Source organism: Dromaius novaehollandiae, chromosome 2 (assembly GCF_036370855.1).
Source record: "Dromaius novaehollandiae isolate bDroNov1 chromosome 2, bDroNov1.hap1, whole genome shotgun sequence".
Classification (NCBI taxonomy): Eukaryota; Metazoa; Chordata; class Aves; order Casuariiformes; family Dromaiidae; genus Dromaius; species Dromaius novaehollandiae.
This window is the reverse complement of record NC_088099.1, coordinates 72,599,521-72,618,252: the sequence shown is the minus strand read 5'-3', so window position 1 is coordinate 72,618,252 and position 18,732 is coordinate 72,599,521. Positions and strand designations below refer to the sequence as shown.

General features: G+C 38.1%; 1 protein-coding gene across 1 annotated transcript in view; it reads right to left on the bottom strand.

Moving 5' to 3' along the window:
• GALNT12 (polypeptide N-acetylgalactosaminyltransferase 12) overlaps positions 1-18,732 on the bottom strand; it is a 50,193-nt gene that overhangs the window by 29,137 nt on the left and 2,324 nt on the right. The window contains exons 2-5 of the mRNA XM_026093892.2: positions 7,922-8,091; positions 7,020-7,209; positions 3,555-3,740; positions 858-975 (exon numbers count right to left, since the gene is read on the bottom strand). Of these exons, the coding sequence (XP_025949677.2) occupies positions 858-975; positions 3,555-3,740; positions 7,020-7,209; positions 7,922-8,091 (664 nt within the window). The remainder of the gene's footprint in view (positions 1-857; positions 976-3,554; positions 3,741-7,019; positions 7,210-7,921; positions 8,092-18,732) is intronic.

The following is an 18,732-nucleotide window of genomic DNA, read 5'->3' as shown; positions in this document are numbered from 1 at the left end:
TATGACCATGAATCACTCCTGCTGACAAGCAGAAAAAAGGAAATTCAGGATACTAAGTTATGAGCTCTCTGCAAGCCAAAAATGGCACTACCGTGTACCTTTGAACCACCACCAGATTCCTTCCGCAAGGGTGATACAGGGCAGACCATAAGCAGATAGTGCTCAGCAGGAATAAGCAGAAGCACCGGTAGCAGACGGTAGCAGAGTTGAGGACAAGACCTTTTTTGCTTATCAGTCTGAGTTGTCTCGTATCTTCTCTCTCCTCCTCTACTGTAAATCCTTTTCATTCCAGCACAACCATCTACCTGCTTCACATCTGAGCCCAGGTTCACCTTGCAGTGGGGTACTACTTTACAATTCCTGGAGGTTTTTCGACCACCTTTTTTAATCTTCATACAAACCTTTCCTGACAGAATAAAACCTTAAAATAGTACAGGTTTCCCTGTTCTACCCCACTGATAACCTGTATCACCTCCCTCCTTTTCACTGTCAACTACTATAAGAGTTCCAGAGTTATATTAGCAGAATTATAAATGTTTCTTTCCAACTATCCTCTCCAAGCCACAAAATGTAAACTTCAAAAACAAACATCACATCACTGTTCTACATTTTATACTGGCATTCAAAACAAAGACATATTCAAAAAAAAGTTTTGGAAGGGCTGTTTTGAAGGTAAACACAGACATACTGAAGCGTAAAAGCAATAAAGAGATTCATACACACATCTCCATGAATATTTTCTCCTTTATACTTGCTTATAGTAAAGCTGTTTCATTAATTAAAAGGAGATGAAGAAACAAATAGGAATTTTCTTTTTATTCCCAAGAAGAAAAAATAATTTCAAGGGAGTCGCTTACCCTAAATGAGAATTCCAGGTTTTCTCCCCCCCAGACTTCCATTCCTGTGTCATATGAACCAAGATAATCAAAATAGTTCTTGCTCACAGCAAACAATCCGCCTGCCATGGTTGGAGACCTATAGAAGAGAAAAGTAATTCTGAATTGAATAAAAAGCCAAAGATATACACATGAGTTAAAGAAACAATGCAACAAATCAAAAATATGACCTATTTCATTTACCATTTTCTCAGTCCTTTTCTGGATACAAAGTCAGCCACTGATCAGTTAAGTATTGTATTTTTTGGCCATTTAATTTAATTTTATAGTAACAAAATTGTATCAGAAAAGAGCTCCAGAATGTATTAAAATAATGAAATCAGAGAAATTAAGCATTGCATTAAGATAAATTATTGCAATTACAGTGTCTTTATGACTGGCAATAAATGAAGACACTAGCCTCTTACCTTCAAATAACAGAACGAAAGCTTTTTTTGTGGCAGAGTTATTTTAGTCAGTTCTGAAATTGTATTTTCAGTTTCCTTATATATTTTACTTAAGTAGTAGGTAAACATGTTTGTGCTTTAGTGATTAATAACAACATTCCTGATCCTACTAATATTAGCTGGAAAAAACTCTTGGACATCAATTGAGCTGAATTCAGTAAATATGGCCCCTAAAGAGAGTTGCTCTTTTTAAGAAGATCTGCCCATCCATCTGTATTTTTGTGTTAATTGTTGACCAGATTTGAAAAAAAATCAGAGGTGAAAATTTGAACCACATCAAACAGGCATTTTGCAAGATGTTTTTACAAGTCCCAAATTTACAAGGCCCAAAACTGACAGCACAGTTAAGGGATATACTTTCAGCAGGGTAGGGTGTGCATGGATATATAAAATAGAATTTGTACAGTTTTGTTCCTAATTGTTTGCAGTCTTGGAAAACTACCCTCTTCAAAGTGCCAAGCATGTAATGCTGGATGGAACTAAATTCGTCTGACACTTTATTGTGGTGGTCTGATTCACGGACTCCGATGTGCTGGATCAGAATCAACTTTATTCAAGCAAGCAAGCCCTTTATATAAACTCTAGCCCGGATCGGTACTTTCCCGAAGGTCATGTTCCCATCACCACTCCTTCTCATTCCATGCGGCTACTACCTTACCTACATACTGCTATTTATTCCTCCCAAGGCTTTCGGCGCCTTAACTCTATCTTGTCCAATCCCTCACTGTCTGCCCCTACACTTCATGAATTTTGCTAATGAAAACTAGCAAGTGTTAAGTGCCATGACCAGTTATTCTTAATCTGTCCAAAATAATTTTAACAGTGATCTCTTTGAAGAAACTCCATCTTACACTGTCACATGTTGTTTCAAAGTATAGGAAGAGATGAGGTGAGACAGAGAAGAAAAAACAAACTTCATAAACAGTCAAGCTCTTCCGTCTCACTCCAAATCTAGTCTTCCCAAGCACTGCTGTCAGCTGTATCACACTCTACTGAGCAGGACTGCTTTCCCCAGATAATCATAACACTTGCCAAGCTCACAGTCCTCAGTCCACCTTGCAGCCTTATCCTGCCGCATCTTCTCCTTGGCAGTCCAAAGTCAACTTCTTCTTATTGTGGAGAAGAAAAGCACTATGTTTAAGCTGGAGGCTTTAAAAAAAATTGTAATCTATTTCTAAAATTTTTGAGGATGTGGACTAATAAATACCAAGCAAGCACTAAATTACTGCCTTACTTTTCCCATTAGAAAACATGGCATCTTCTCTCAGTTGAGGATAAATTCATTAAGATTTGTGAAGTCCTGGGTATTACCACGCTAAGCGATCTAGAAAAGACGGAGGAAAATGAACCATTCTGTATTTGTTTTAGGCGTTAAGATGACGGATTATAAATAAAGGCAAGGACCAATAAAATAGTGGTGTTAAAAATACCAACCAGCTGCTTCATTTCATACAATGCACTGCAGAACTACAGCAGCTTCCAAGACTGAAGCAGACCCTCAGCTCCCAGGATCTTAACTACAGTGTCCATTTTCCAGATGCATTGCTTGTAGACTCACTTCACCTCTCCTAAAAATATATTATGGGCTGACAAATAATACCTACTGATTGCATCTTGTCTTACAATAAAACAAAATTAAAACCCACTATGAAGACATCTGCATGAGCTCCCAAGAGAAACTGGGGTGGGCAGAGCACTTCAGCCCAAACAAAGAACTGGCCAAACTGGTTTACTTTTGAAAATAAAGCAAGGAATCACCACGATGGCTACCATGCAGATAAAGCCTTCAGAATTACTTCTCCCATCTCACTGGTTTATGATTTTTTCTCCTTTTGCTTGTTGATCATTACACTTTTTATACAATGTGGGCTCCATTGCTTTGCACAAAGAACATCCTTCAATATTAGTTGATCAGTTACAGTTTTCCTCATGCAGCATCCATAGGAATTTGTGCTGTAGAAGTTAAGTGGTTACTTATGGAATAAGGATTTCACAGTAAAGATCACACAGGAATTTCAGCTTTTAGAGCAAATTTTCTTCCAGTAACATGGTGACTAGGAGCTACTCTGAAAAAGGGGAACTAAACAAAATACGTAATTTCACCGTAAGTTATAAGCACTCTTTATTGAATATTTTTCAGCACCAATTTCCAATTGAAGTCAAAAGCACTTACAACATTCACAGTTTAAAGATAAGATGCATAAAAATTCACCTGATCACATCAGTCTTAGACTTCCTTCGTTTTTGCTCTCTTTCAGGGGTTACATGCCAAGTGAAGACAAGTCTCCAGTCAAATCCGCCAATCTGTGGTTCTCCAGCGTTCCCCAAGTACTCAAATGTATTCCAGTCAATAACATCGATAACAGGGCAGACGACAGCTGTCTCCTCCTCCCCTATTCTAATTGGTTTGTAAAAGAAAAAAGTGACTTCCATTAGAACCACCTCTCAAAAACTGGAAGCGAGCAGAACAGAGAATCCTTACAAACATAAACATAAACTTTTGCTCCTTTTCAACTCCTGCTGCAACACAAGAAAAAAATGGCTACAAGAACAGCCAGCAAATTTTCATGGAGGGCACATCAGGAGGGTGCATCAGGATGGACCCAAATGCAGGCATCTGGCAGGCAGCATCCTTCTGGCACAGTGGGAGGGAGGTAGGCCAGATGTCTTCAGAAAACATATTCCCTCCTTCAGCATCTTGCTCGGCTCTGTATCAAGCACAACATTCTGAAAAAAAGTTCTGTTTTGCTTTGTACAGGTGGCTGCCTTACAGACATTGAGAGAGAAGTAATGTGGACGCTGATTTAAGTGGAATTCCAGAATCTCCTCAGAGGTAAAACTGCGGCATGTTTCAGCATGACTGCATCACTCTGCCAGGATGAAGAAGGCAGCTAGGCTTTATGGGCCTTAAGGTCATGGTTGTTCTTACAAACGCAATCATCTCCAAAAAGTTACACTGAACACTACAACAGTAATTCAGAAAGATACCATGAAGTTAAACAAAAAACCCATATGAAGTTCCCACACTGGAATTAAATCTCTGATACTCAAATATACATGAATATACATGAAGGAGGCCTTAAGAAACTCTGATACCATGAGACATAAAAAGGACAAACAAGATAGTGCTGGGGAAGGACATGTATATAGCAGCGAGGCTGATCTGAAGATAATTATCAGTACTAACATCTTTTTCGGTACTAAGAATATATCACAGCTGATGTCTACTTCTGCAAGAAGATAAACTCCTTTTTCTCATTTCTCAATACCATGCAGGGTTTTCTGGATTCTTCTCCAAAAGCATTTCTGCATTTGCACTTAAAAAAGTCTGTGAGATCCTTTGCCTTTGTCTCAGCCTCTGGAAAAGTTCTCAATACCAGGAGAGATCAAGCTCAAGGCACACAAACACAACATCAGACTTCTTTCCCATAAATCATTAGTAATCTTCTTTAGGCCAGTCTTAGTCACTGAGCTAGCAGGAGAGACCTAAGTGGCTTGTCTGACTTTAAGATGCTGGAAATTGTTTTAGCTCTGCATCTTCTGATTTGCACATTCTAAACAAGCAGAAAAAATAAATGTATTCCTACTGCCAAACAAGGAAGAGGTCTGATGCACCTATCATTCAAAGGGGATTATTCGGCTTAAAACATGCAGGCTGAACAAGGGGCTCTGACTCAGTTAAGCTAAACTCACAGAAATTACAGCAGCTTGTAGCGGTTAAATGCAGCAGACAACAGCGATGGTCCCAAAGCAGCACCATCTCAGCTGAGGAAGACTGGCTAAGGTACGAAATGGTCCCTTTTATTGCCACAGGGAACACAGGGCAGAGCAAAGAAGAACTATCAGAGGGACACAGCTGTTTTCTTCTACTGAAATCTCATTTGGCAACATGCACAGGAGGGCTTATACAAATATTGCTATCTCCAGTCTGACCCATACAACAAAGCAATGATAACGATACACACAAAGGAAAAAATTTCTCAGTGAAACGCAAAAATGCTTTGTTGTTTCTATAAAGGAAAAAGCGTAAAAATTAAGTATATTACACACAGTTTCATTTACAAAAGAAATCAGACAAGTGAAAAGTCATCCCTCTTTCTGTAAGCTAAGATTTAACTAGATGGCACAAAGCATAGGCAGTTTATGAACACGACCGTGTTTGCATTACAAACGTTGTATTTGATTGTTTCCATGCATCTGAGCTAACCTATGCCATGCAAACATGCCCTCAGAGATGTACATCTGCATCAACAACAAGAAGGTCAGAAATTCCAAGAGATTTCCTCGATAATTCGTTACAGAAGGCAATTCGCTACAAATTATCCAAACTCTTCATTAAGATTGCCATCTAGTGGTTTCTGAAAACTGAAAAAATTACAGAACTTTCTCCACAGTTATTGGTTGTTTCTTCAGAAGACAAGCATTAAAAACATGCTTATTCTTTGATTTTTACTCCTTTTCCTTTCTTTGCACTCCATATACTGTTCACAGTTAATCCACAATTACTTGAAATATATCTGATGTGAAATTTTGGAAACAAATTAAATATGACAATTGTAAGAAGAAAATAATTATTCCACATAAATTTTCAAATGCACATCAGGAATTTGAGAGCACAAGTTCCATTAAGAATCAGGAAGATTCACACTCCTTGTTATGGCATGTGCTCTTGGCAATATCTCTCACAATTTGTACACATCTGTTTTTTCTAGCCTTTCTCTGAAGTCCACAAGAGTTGGTGGGAAACTTTACAGGATATGAATCAAATCATTAATCCTGATGAATTTTTTTATTATATTTTAAAGAGCGCTGGTTTTCTATATGCAATGGTCTGACTCAGGCACTGTAACTACCTGCTCCTGGCCTCAGAGAGGGTCTAGACATAAAGCGATAATGCGAGTGAAAAAAGCGATGCAGCCTCGAGTAGGCACATGGGAGTGGCAGGATGCTGCAACGCGGTGCACCCTGCTAAGTCTGCAGCAGGGAAAGTTCATGTATGATTGGTGACTGCACATAGGTGAGGCTGCAAAAAGATCATAAATATCTGGAGTGTTAATGGAGATCTAGTATCCTGTACTATTTTTATTAACGGAAGTTTTCTAACCTGCCCAACAGTTCTACGGTATAGATGAAAAACTACATAGCTATAAATTACAGTATCCCAGGACAGATGGTGTAGAGGGTGTGCAAGTAATAGCCAGCGTAGACATAAGGTTAATTCCTCTCTGTCCTACTCCATGACACTTTGTATCAGAACCATTTTGGAAAGATGGATTAGCTGAAGACTCAGAAGACAGCTTACTGACTTCACTTCCCATCTGCTTCTGTGTATGTTGCCCTGCAACAGTGAATTTTTCAGGGCCCTCATCTTTCCAGACCTTCGTTTCATCCACTTCGCAGGCTGACAGAGCAGCCACCTTTGCCAAGGTAGTTTCAAAGCTGGAGGAGGACTCCCCTTCCTGAAAACAATTTTTCAATTCTTTGAAGAGTAGCCTGGTCCTCATGCTTTTCCACACTTCCATTCACTCTTCCACTGCCAGAACACTCACACTGCCTCAGACACCACCCAGTGGTGACCTTTGATAAATGAAGAGTGTTTTTTCCACTGCAGAACAAGGCGTGCCAAACAGTATTTTCTCCTTCTGCTACAGAAAAACAGCACAGAGGAAAACTTTACCTTTCCAGAAGCGGTTCAAGCCAGCCTTCATGGCATTCGCAGTGGCAATCGAGAAAAGTCAGGATGTCCCCTTTTGCTATCGAAGCCCCCAGAAGCCGTGCTCTAACCAGTCCTTCTCTCTTATTTGCACGGATAAGGCGCACCTTGTGCAAGCCAGCCACATAGTTCTCCAAAGTCTCCTTTAAATGTTCTGTAACAAAATAAAAAAAAAAAGAATATAGTTCTGTAACAAATTGGTTTACGTCATACTACAGAATGCTCTTTGTTCATTAGTGCTTTACTTAAAGCAGTGCCTTACAGATACCGGTATTCCAAATGCTGATTCTGCTATACTGTCTATAGACAAGGACAGGAAAAAGCACAGAACATGGATAGACAAAATCCATGTTTACTTTTAAGAAATCAAATGTTTCATGTTTGTTTCTGTAATCCATCTCCAAATTGTTAAAAGTATTACATAAATAATTCTTAACACAATTCATGTGTGGTGGAAAATACTAGTACTGTCTTGCATCTCATAACCCAAATGAAAATAGATAACCAGGTAGCTCCTTATTATATTTGACACCAGTGCAACCTTAGGACAGTCAGAACTTGCTCAAATTAAGAAAGCTGAAATGCTTTGACCAGACTATAATGATCTATATTAGATATATATATATATATATATATATATGCACACACACACACACATATATATACAAGCACTCATGCTGCAACACAGCCAGCATGCTTACCCATTCTAAACTAACCAAAACTTGAAATTTTCACTGGCATGCTACAGAAAGCCTATTTCCTATTAGATGCCTATGTTGTAGAATTGTAGGGTGCATGACCCTAACAGTGTATCTTTTCCTCCTGTGGCTGACAAAACCCCCATTATTTAGAATTATTATTCCTACCTTTGTCACTGTAATCATCCACAAGGATAACCTCTTCCAAAAGTATATCTGGAGATGTCTCAAGAACACTATGAACAGTTCGTAGCAGTGTTGACCAAGCCTCATTATAAAAAGCTATTACAACGGAGGTTTTCGGCAAGCTGTAATAATCATATGTCTTCTCTCTGCACCTGTAAGTTAAGGGACTACACTTAGTACAAGTGCAAAACCATTTGTAAATTTTCAAAAAACTATTCTCAAATGAAGAGTTCATATGCTACTTACTACCTGCAAACAAGAATATATATAGGATCTCAAAGGAACTGTGTGTACATGGAAAGGTCACGCAAAGCATTCCAAAAGTCCACATGTCTTGGCAACATTATGACTAAAATTCTGCAACCTTCAAAAACATCTTAAAAAAAAAATGACAGAAGGTATCCTGGTCTGGTTTATGTGCAATATCCACAGAAAATTACTCCAAGTAGAGGAACAAGCCAAAATATGACTCACAGATCAGAGAAAGGCAAAAAAATGGAGAAATAAAAACACTAAATGGGGTCAAAACAGTAGCATAAATTACTGCTAACTTGTGTTTTGGAAAATAAGATAGAAGTGCTTGACAGTAAAAATATAACTGTGAAGAAACAGCAATATATAAAGATTAAAAAACTGTAACAGAACTGAGGAATATGTACAACAAAACGTAATTTGGGAAAGACCACAGAAATGCCAAACACAACAGTAAAAGCCACAAAAACACAGTCTTAAAAATACAGGGTTTTGGCTCTGAGGAGAGCCAGCAGGTTTGTAAACCTTTGGATTAAACCCCAGAATGCATGTCCTAAAAAAGTATACATGCAGTTCCCGAAATGAACATAAGGATGCCAAGAAACTTCCAGACGAGCCAAAAGCATACACTGTGAATTAAAGACTCTCCCAATCTAAAACAGTTTAAAAATACTGACACTATTTATTACTTCTCCTCCCCACCTTTTCTTAAAGCAGTCTATATTAGCAGTTCTGTTACACACCAACAGAAATGTTTTAGAGATTTCTTATGCCTCCAGCTTACTGCCTGGAAGATACCAGCACTTAAGAGGCAGAAGGATGTATGTTAGTTTCTGTATATTGCTAAGTAAGAGTAGGTACCAAAGCAGTAGGTACCAAAGCATTTTCTCCTATGAAAATACCAGCAAGTCCTCCAAAATCTACACTACCGGGAGCTGAAGAGGGAAAACAAAAGTTGACCAGAAGAGCATATGTGATAGCAAATTCTGTCTGTTCAATTTATGAGCAAAGAAATTCCTCAAAACACCCAGAAAATGACTTTAAAAAAAAAATATTGGTTACCTGTTGCATATTGAGTATGTATTTACTAACCATTTAACACTGCTGTATTAGTAATAACAAAGACTTCTTATAGATTTCTTTAACAATTAGGCAATATTTCTTAAGATTTGTGATGTAACAAGAAAAATGAAGTCCAAATTTGAACAAAGAATATTCCTAAAATAAGAATTCATATGAGAAAAAGAAAATTAGAGTACTTTTGTAATAAATATGTTAAAATGAGGAATCAATGAGGAAAACTGATATTTGGGCAGAGGAACATAGATATCTTCCTCTCAAATATGAAATGAATGTTACGCAATAACATACATTGTATATGATGTGTATACATGTATATGTGTATATATGTATGTATACACACATACACAAGTATAGACAGACACTTTTACCCTGAAGTACAAAAAAGCCCATCCCTCCAGGTTTTGACACATTCTGAGGCAAATAATGGCACTCACACAAGGAACTGCCTCAGACCAATGAGGAGTGACAGAAGTGATTTAATGTTCATGCCAATGTTCATGCATTAACACATGAAAAAGCAGTGACATTTTAATTAGTATTTTTTAAACAGAGCAACACAGGAAAACCCACTGGATGAATTCAACTGTTCGGAATACGTATTTATTTTAGCCTATTGAAAAAAATTATGCTCAATACTGCCAAGATAACATTATTCTTGTATATCACTGCCACTTGTACCAGGTATTTTCAGTTCATTTCTTGATGGAAACAGGATTCTTACCTTTTCATTTTAGGAAACTGAAGGGAAAAAGAAATAATTTAATAGGAGAAAATCTCGAGAAAAGCCTTCTCTGAAAAATACAGCAAAAAGATTCACAGAATAAAAATGTCGTATTCCATTATTTAAAAAGGGAGAGGAAATCCAAAAGGTCAAAAGAGGCTTATAAACCTAATTATAGATTAAAGATTTCAGTGGATTTGTCCGAAATTTACATGCTGGAGATAGGAAATGCAATTTGGCACAGAACGAGGCCATCCCGGCCCTGCGGCTGACTCACCGAGCACTACTGCTTCCTTCACTGAGCATTACTTACATAGTTGAAGAAGGTCAGCCTCTTCTGGAACGTACCAGAGTACCTACTTCCTAGGTTTCTTACGTTAAGAAGGAGGCCAAAACTAGAAAAAGGCATTTTATTGAGTGCAGCTATGCATTAGCTCAACTGTGGAGTGCAGCATGTAAATGAAGAGAATTGACTCACCATGGCCAAAGACTGCTATCTGGCACGGACGTTTGTGCACTGAATTATACCCGATACCCTCAGAGCCTGCTCGTATCTAACCTGCATTTTCCATCAGATTACCAAGGCTGGCTATCTACCTCAGAAAGAAAATATTTCTCACTTTACATATAAAAAACAGAGCACAAATATAAACATATAATACATCATGCTTACTGTTTGGAAAACCTAATTGTCATGTACGCACCAACTAAAAATTTTGAAACCTTTATTTAAAATAAATAAAGTTATTCTGATAATATAAAGATTTGCATGTTCATCTTGGAAATAATTTCCAAGAAACATACTCTTTATTAGATTACTGCAAAATCGCAACTGTCAGCAAGTCTCAAATACTGTTGCTAAAATTAAGACATTTTCCCCCACCTTTTCGTATTGAAAGAAATTTCAGAGAGTTTTGCTCGATCTTAAAAAAATAAATAAATAAAAATCACAGATTACAAACCTAAATCATTTAAACCTTGCGAAAACAATACCCTAAGAAAATTATGAAAGGGAACAAATCTAAAATGGAAGTGCGTAGAAGTGCTGTAGTTTAATAATAAAAGACATACATATGAACACTAAGCATTAACATTTAACAAGAAATACAAGCTTAAAAAAAACTACAAATATGAAATCTAACTTCAAGTGTAGCAGTCACAACTCAGCTTTTTCACTTCCCAACTTCCATGTACGACAGCAGTACCTTAGCAGAACATATAGTCTGTATTCACCTTTGCAGACTTCCAGATGTATTTTTATTCTCCCTGTGTCACCCAAGTATCCAAGCTTCTACTAGGTGAATCTTTTACTTTGGATTACCCAGAAAAATAAATGTCCATCAGTTACAACATGTCATTAAAATGACAGAGAGGATTTAAACTGGTAATAGTAATCTAAAAATAAGTTTTTACCGATATTGAGAACGTATACGTATACTGCCTATGTTGCAAGCTACTTTAAGTTTCTGACTAAGGTGCTCTTTAATGCCACCTTCAAGATGCCTAACACCTCCCTTTCCCAGGATAGGGGATTAGCTTAGGGTAGGACAAGACTAACTGCATCCCACATTAGCCCCTAAAAGCTAGGTATCTACTTTCAGCTAATTGAGACTGTGTGTTCATAAAGTCAAATCTAGATGGAGATCAACCTCACCCTCTTTGAGACATTTATGTAGGATAGGCAAATAGACCTTGCTAGGCTCACATCTCCCTTGTCTATAAGAAACCAGACACTTCACTATTCCATGGCTAAAGTGAGAGGAACCTACCTACTCTCGGTTCCTAGTCTTGGTTCTCTGATACCCGATCTTGAACCTAGTTATCATAACTATCAAATGCTTCACAAAAACGTAATGTAGACATAAGAAAAAGAGATCTGGTTTTGAGGGGTTGCCAATCACTGTGGCATTTCCAAGCACGCAAAATAAATGAGAAAGCACTGTCATTTTAAGTCTGATACATTCCTTCACTGCTATAATTTTCTTCTTCAACTACAGCAACTTGACTTTACTTGCTTATATTTATAAATCTTAGTTTATATATATAAGTTATACGTAAGTTCCAAGAAGGACTTGGATTTCACTGAAAGGCACTGAAGGAGGTGACACTAAGCGATGGGGCAATACCTTCTCAGTCACTGCTCTCCCACTGCTCCTGGTCTTGCAGCCCCAGGACAAAATGCACAAGCAGAGTCCCTGTGCACAGCACAGCTGCGATCAGGGAAAAGGCAGCCAGAACTGCCCCCAAAATTTCCCAGGGAGTGGCTGGATCCATGGTCCTGGCCCAGCAGCAGCCTACTTCTGCATCTTCCTTGCTTCCCTTCAAACCCTCGTGTTCATAGCAGATGGATGTTCCAGGAATTCTCCTGCTGAACTACAGAGAGCCCAAAGGCATTGTTTGCGGCTTAGAAGAGGGATATAAAAACAAGAAAATGCCAAAACAATGGCTTTATCAATTTATAATAAAGCAAACACCTCAATTTAAAAAATTCTAACTGAATTCAGCCATGAATCTTTAAATGCATAGACAGGGAGAGAGAGATACGAATATTAATGTATGCCTTGTCATCAGTGAACATAAATTTAAAAGTGTGTTCACTGTGTACCATCTTTCCCAGATCCTTCTGTTACAGCATCTACTCCAGCATTTAACTTCATAAAACGAAAACCAAAACAATGTATGCAAAGGTATATCATCATACTCATCAAAATTCTTGCGGGGGGTTGGTTTTATGTTGGTACATTGCATTTGTAAATTACAGTCTAACTGAGACTATAAGGTTGACAAGTTTAATAATTTAACTCTGGAATTTACTACACTGCAAAATTTTGTGTTTGCAGCTTTTAGAGTAGGTTATTTATTAGAAACTATGGAGACACCAATCAGGAAATGCCTAAACAAAACTACATGAGGTATTTTGAAGAATATTTGTGTCAATTAATGAAATCACTCTATTTCATTTTAAGAAGCTGTATCTCTCAGGGACGTGTATCTGTACACAGGCAGAGGGAGAGAGAGCATGAACGTGTGTGTACTTCAGGCACACTGCCATGAGTTGATTAAAAATGGTTGCTGACATACTTTTGTGCAAGACTTTCACCACAGCTGCAACAATGATATGGCAAGAGAAAATAACTTTTTAACCTCTAAACATTACGTTCTATATGTCCACTTATTTGCATTTTAAGAAAAATTATGAAATATTCTGTGAGTTTTCAAAAGATTTGTTAAGAATACATCTATTCATAAATTATTTAGCATTATATAGAGGCACATACCACTTTTAAAAATAATGTATTTTAACATTTTTAATTAAAAAAGGGTGTTTCGTAAAAATCAAGATGCTACCCTTTTTCTCAGCAATCCACAAGAACACAACTGTTCTGGACTGCTGAATTTTTTTTTCAGTTCTTATTATGAATGCCCCCAAACACGGGCAAGTTCCAGATTCTGTAGCTATTCTCAAGAAGCTCAAAACAGCATGTGTTATTGCTATACGTGACTAAGTGGGATTTATGTGATTGCTCATGTGCTACTGCTGTATGTACATCACCACAGCATCACCTATGAACAGTCCGAGAATAGTGCTTTAGGCTGCATTTCAAGCAGCCCCCTGTTAGGAACCAGGCTTTCTGGTTTTGCTCACAGTGAGCAAAATTGACTCAGAAAACAATTTTTTTTCTAATCTGAATACAATTAAAACATTGAATTAAACACTGGATGCCACTTTAGAAAAAAGTGTGTTTAAGTGGGGCACTTTGTGGGCTATAAGCAAATAGGGCTGATCCGGATCTGTTCCAACAGCCACAGGTGTCTGACTCCAATTTTTATCTTCTTCACTCCCCACTCGCCAAACTGCAGAGGTGGCAATGTGAACTTGAGGGTCTGCCAGGCCTCTTTACTCAACAGAAAATCTCTCCTGATCTTTACCCTCCTCTCCGAAAAGCCATGGCAGAAGACAAGGCTGGGCTAGCATGTTCTTCTCCCCCTGCATCCTCCCCTCTCCCGCTCCCAGCGGCTGCTTAGGGTTCAGGAGGCTCATCCACAATTGTCCCAACCACAGTAACGTGACACGAGGCACAACGCTGGTTCCTGAGCCAAAATGCAATTACAGAGGCTGCATTGGCTACCCTGGGCTGAATTTGCTAGTTGTACAGCCATTCCTCACTTCTCCCTGACAAAGGGCAACCTATGGATAAAATCCATTTGTGAGACAAAAGCTACACAGCCCTATTACATCAAAATCCAGGATACATAAATCAGACACTTTCAATGAAATTAAAGAACACGATAAAGCAGATTATGCTTATCTCCTCCAAACACTACCCAACTTTTCATGCTAACCATTTATATTTTCCTCACACAGAAGTAACTTGAAATAACTGTCAGTACATCCTGCATAAAAAAAAGGACTTACCTGACCATGGCATGCAAAGACCATGCCAGGTTTTGCACACCTGCCTATCCCACACATAGCCACACATTACAGAAACAGGTGCTGAGGTTTATGCAAGGCAGGTCCTCATGTGATTAGCACAGCAGAGAACAGCAAGGTGCTGTAATTTCTGAACTGCATTATTTTATTTTATTTTTTTATTTTATTAATTTGAAAAAGTGGCATCATTTGCTCAGTGTGCCTTCTATAGAACATTATTTCATATATCTACTTACAGATTTTTTTTTGTTTTTGAAGATAGTAGCTTGAGCCAGCACAAGAAAAATACTTTGCAAAGTAACACAACAGCTGAAGGAAATTATTGTTACCATCACCACTAGTAGGGTGTGGATGCACGTGGTCCTTAGAGACGACCATGTACAGTAAAAGCACTGTTTAAAAAAAAAAAAAAAAAAAGGAAAGAAAATAAATCATAATTTATGCTCTATTAGCAGGGATTTGGGAATCGCATCAGGTTAAAAATGAAACCAACCAAAACTAAACATTCATCTTTAAAGGTCAGAGGAAGCTGAGGCTCTCTACGAGGCCTTTACAGAAAATGTCAAAAAATAGTCTATTTCAATGATATAAGCTCTTCTGAAGAACATTTGGGGGTTAAACTATGTGTAATGACAAAAAAATGACATTCTTACAGGAGACAGGAAACAGCGTATCAAAAAAGATAAAATATCCTCAAAGCATCAAGGCAATTGTGGAAGCATTGCTGCATTCTGTACCGCCAAAAAAACCAAGCCTGCTTATAAAAAAAATAATGCTGCAGAGGTTTTAACCCTCCACTTAACTATATGAGGAAGGAACGAGACACAGACTGTTCTGCAGGTCCAAAGCATGTTTATAACAGCAGAGAGATCTGGCACTAATAAAGTAATGAATAAAAGGCATTATGATTGATGTAGTTACTACTGATCAGCATCCCCCCAAAATCTAGAAAACAAGAAAAAAAAAAAAGAAAAAAGTGGCCACAGCATTAGGAAGACATTAAAAGCATACAACAATACAACAGTGTTTTATGCAAAATATTTGCTCATAAATAGAGAAGGGATGTATCTTTTGGACTCTGAACAAATGCAAGAAATGGGAATGCCTACATTAGGCTGCACTGTGGGTACGGATAATTTTGCATTTTTGCAGTTTTGCATTTACAGGGGAAGGACACACTGACAAGTTTATACAAACTTCTGCAAACAAGCACTCCAGAGAGTTCACATTTACTATACAGATGGTAAGAAAGTCACTTCAGTTAATTTAGCTTAGATAACAGACAAAAGCGGAGCTTATCGATGCAGTCACAGTCTCAGTACAGCAGTACTGGAGAGGAAGCACAAGGCTGCCGCGCCATGTGCGGTACTATTACATCAGGTCACAACCTTACACTGCTTACAGGGGCAGTTTGCACACCAAAACGAGATGCTGTGATTTTCGGAGTAGAAAATGGAGCAGAACCTTGTTGGGAGGACTATTCTGGGAATTTACTAACGGAATATGACTGGATGAGCATATTATACAGTTTTGTGTTTACCATGTGGAAAAAAACAAAACAAAAAAAACCCATGTCACCAAAGAAGACTGTAAGAGAATCCCACTCAAACCAGGGAACAGATGGAAGAACATTTTCACAAGTTGGAAAGATCTTAGCACAAGATTATTGCTCTAAACTCAAACACAACATCTCAAAATAGAATATGATACTACAGGTGTAAGTGATGATGATAAAGAAGTTGTATATAAATAAAAAATTAAACAAGATCTTGCTCCGAAATCCAGAAAATTATATAGAATTAAAGAACCTCTAAAACTTCTTCTCCAGCTACTAATTACTATGCAGACCCACATTAATTTTTTCAGGTTTTTCATGGCTATTCAAAACCATTTGCTAGGTAAGGAAAGACAGAAAAGATTAACCAATCCATTTGCTTGGGAGCAGTGAATCAAGGCCTGATTCAGGCTTCTACTATGAAAGACAGCATAAAATGATGAGTGCATGAAAATCCTGAGTTGGCATAAAGTTGCCTGTCCCTGCCTTGTTTTTCTACTAACAGGAGACAGCCAAAAGGCTAGTGTGATCTTACAGAAACCATCCCTGAAATAAATGCGCAATGCACCCCTTTTGTGAGAAATATCACGCCCCAAAATGGTAGAAAGTCTAAAAGCAGGTACAATGCTTGTGAGCAGGGTTTTTTTTTTTTTTTACAGTTCAGTAATGAAGATAAACAATTCTAGCCATGATTAACACTAAGAAGTTTCTGTCTGTGATGAAACACAGTATTATCAGTTGTTGACTTGAAATCATGACAGTTACAGGAAAAAGTAACTGTCTGAAGAAATCACAGAAGTCATCAAATACTCCAACTCTCTATTTCAATAGGAACAGGATCAATTCTCGGAATAACATGGCTGCATGTTCACAAAAGGGCTAAAGGACTTCTGAACATTTGTATCTCTAGGAATATATTACTAGGAGAAACATCTGAAATTGAAAAAAATGTTATAATAAAGTAAATGATACCTATATAGAATTCATAGTCAAATGTAGTGAACACATTATTAACAACACATTATTTTGGGAACTAGTCTCAGTTAGACTATTATTCTCTTCCCCCACATTATTACCAGACAACAGTAGACACTCTCATATCCTTCTTCTAACTTTTATTAGTGAAAAATTATTGCCACATTCCTGGCCTGATAAGCAGATCCAGGTTGTACAACATGTAGCAGTGGGAAAATCTTTTGTCATCGGTTCTGATAAAGCAACATCCTATACCCATAAGCAGGTCACTGATGAATGTGTGAGAACACTGAGGATAAGAGAAGCAGTGGGGCCTCAGAGTGGCTGGGAAGCTGGCTATTTTTCTCTCTTTTTCCTTTCCTCTCATTTTCCTGCGATCTAAAATTTCAAGCCTCACCTCCACATACAGAGAATAACATGCTGAATCAGACCAAATCCCATAGTCTAGTATGCCATCTCCAAGCACAGTATCTGCTAACACTTGATGAATCCTTGATGTGAGTTTTATCGTAGAAGGACTTCCTTATACTTTACAGTAAGTGAATTTTTGGAAGAAGAAAGGAAAGGAATTTGTTCCATCCACTTCATGCATCAAATAGGTATTGCGGTGCCTCAGCAAGAGTGAATCAGAAGTCCCTCAGCAGTTACTAGTAACTGCCTGGGAAAAGATATCAGAACAGGGCAAGATGTACAGATAGTCCCCCCAGCACTCAACCCTTGTCTCCAGCAATATTTAGTTCAAGGACTTCCTGAGCCCGAGGTGGTTCCTCACCCTGTATTTAGCCACTGTCAAAGGATTCCTCTTCCATTAACCCATCCAGCTTCCCTGCAGCCTACACAAACTCTGAATCCTTAGAAAGCCCTGCATCAAGTACTTCTACAACTTAACCACACTTTACGAGAAGAACTGATCCTGATGTTAGTTTTGAACATGCAAAGCAGTAGTTTCATTTGATTCCCCAGAATTCCTCTCCTAGAAAAGAGGAGAACAGTTGAGCCCTTTTCACCATCTCCGTGCTCCTCGTGATTTTACAGGGTTTGACCACATACCCTCCTTGGTGTCCTGTGACTCTTCCAGGCTGAAGAGCCGTAAATTAGTCATTTATTTATGAAAGTCATACTATAAGCTGAACAGCACTAGGTCAACACAGATTTCTGTGGAACTTCAGCAGTGACCCTCCTCCACTGTAAGAAAAACAACTGCGTCCCTCCCAGCTTTTAATCAGTTATTTAAAAATGCAAGGAATTTCCACCTTGTTTCACAGCTGCTTAGGGAACTCATCAAAAGCCTTTAGAAATCCTAACACACTACATCTTCCTTATCCATATATTTGTTATCTCCTTCAAAGAACTCCAACAGGTTTGAGAAAAGTGACATACTCGACAAAAGCCATGTTGACTCTTTCTCAATAGATCATACCTATCTATATATTACTAATTCAGTGCCTCACTATAGTTTCTAAACAGCTTGCCTGGAACAGATCTGAGGCTTAGTTCTCTGGTTCTCCATTTAAAACCTGATATATTTGTCACCTTCTGGTCTTCAGGTACTAAAGTGGTTTCATGGCTCACATCTAAAAATTTAACTTTTGCATCATTTGCAAGGAGAGTTGAAGCCTCCCATTACTATTTGTTTCCTACGATCGTAGTCACTTTCCCTAATATGTGTGAGGGATCACAAATGGTCAAGCGTTACCAACCTTAGAATAAAGACTTTAAATCATATTTTTCCTAGATTTGTCATACAGCCTCTAATCGTACACTGAAGCCCC